Raw genomic sequence first — 950 nt, forward strand, 5'->3', positions numbered from 1 at the left:
CCGGCCGGGAAGCCACACACCCGTGCCTTCCCTGGATGGCACTGCCCGTGCCACCCTGCCGCGGCCCACGGGGTCGGGGTGCAGATGGCTGCCCGCGTCTCCTGCGGCGCGGCGCCCCGTCCTCACCCCACACAGCTCCTGTGGAGGCCGGAGGAGCGCAGCCAGGCTCAAGTCCCACCCGTCTTCCGGCCCTGGCCAGCGCAGCGGGCTGCGACATCACATCGGCCCCAACGCCTTGTCCACCGCTTTATTGGGAGCTCGGCTCCGGGGCTCTAGGCGTGCGCGCACGGGGACAGGGTCACGGAGCGGGGCCCTCCGGCGGGAGGGGGCGGTGGTGCTGGCGCGGGCCCCGGAAGGGGCCAGGGGCCCCGAACTCCGCAGTCCTGGGAGCCGGCCGGCCGGAGGGCGCGGGGCGGGGTGGAGGCTGGGCCGTGGGGCGGCGCCCCGGCTCCGCTCACTTAGGGGCGTTGAAGGGCAGCGCCCGCTGGTTCATGGGGTTGTCCGGGGAGCGCAGCCATTCCTTTTTCAGCAGCTGCTTCAGCTGGGACAGCCGCATGTTGGGGTTCTCCTGCTTCAGTCGGGGCAGCTGGACCTCTTCGAAGGCGGCGAACGCCGCTCGCATGCGGCGCTCGGGGTGCCGGTCGGCCTCCTCCGCCACGCTGCGAGTGGGCAGGGGGCGTCAGGGGGTGGGGCGGGGCTCGCGAGCCCGCCCGGGGGTCACCCCAGACCCCATCAGCCCGGCCATGGTGGTGCGGTCCCCAGCAACGCGGTCTCGCCCAAGGCTATGCCCCCAGGCCGCAGCCCCCTTTGTCCAGCTCTGCCCCAGATATGGTACCCGCACAGGGCTGGCCCTGCCGGAGGCCCCGCCCCCAGAGCACCCGCCCCGCCCCCAGGGTACCCAGCCCCTGGCCCCGCCCCCAGGGTACCCAGCTCCCGGGCCCCGCCCCCAG

The 950-nt window shown here is 74.9% G+C and overlaps 1 protein-coding gene across 1 annotated transcript in view; it reads right to left on the reverse strand.

Moving 5' to 3' along the window:
* Window positions 1–243: 243 nt before the first annotated feature.
* The window catches only part of Ccdc124 (coiled-coil domain containing 124), a 4,593-nt gene continuing 3,886 nt past the window's right edge, over window positions 244–950 (reverse strand). Inside the window, 1 exon segment of the mRNA XM_013028390.1 lies at window positions 244–851. Coding sequence (XP_012883844.1) covers window positions 455–851 — 397 coding nt within the window. The 3' untranslated portion in view covers window positions 244–454.

This window comes from Dipodomys ordii, unplaced genomic scaffold (assembly GCF_000151885.1).
Source record: "Dipodomys ordii isolate 6190 unplaced genomic scaffold, Dord_2.0 Scaffold108, whole genome shotgun sequence".
NCBI lineage: Eukaryota > Metazoa > Chordata > Mammalia > Rodentia > Heteromyidae > Dipodomys > Dipodomys ordii.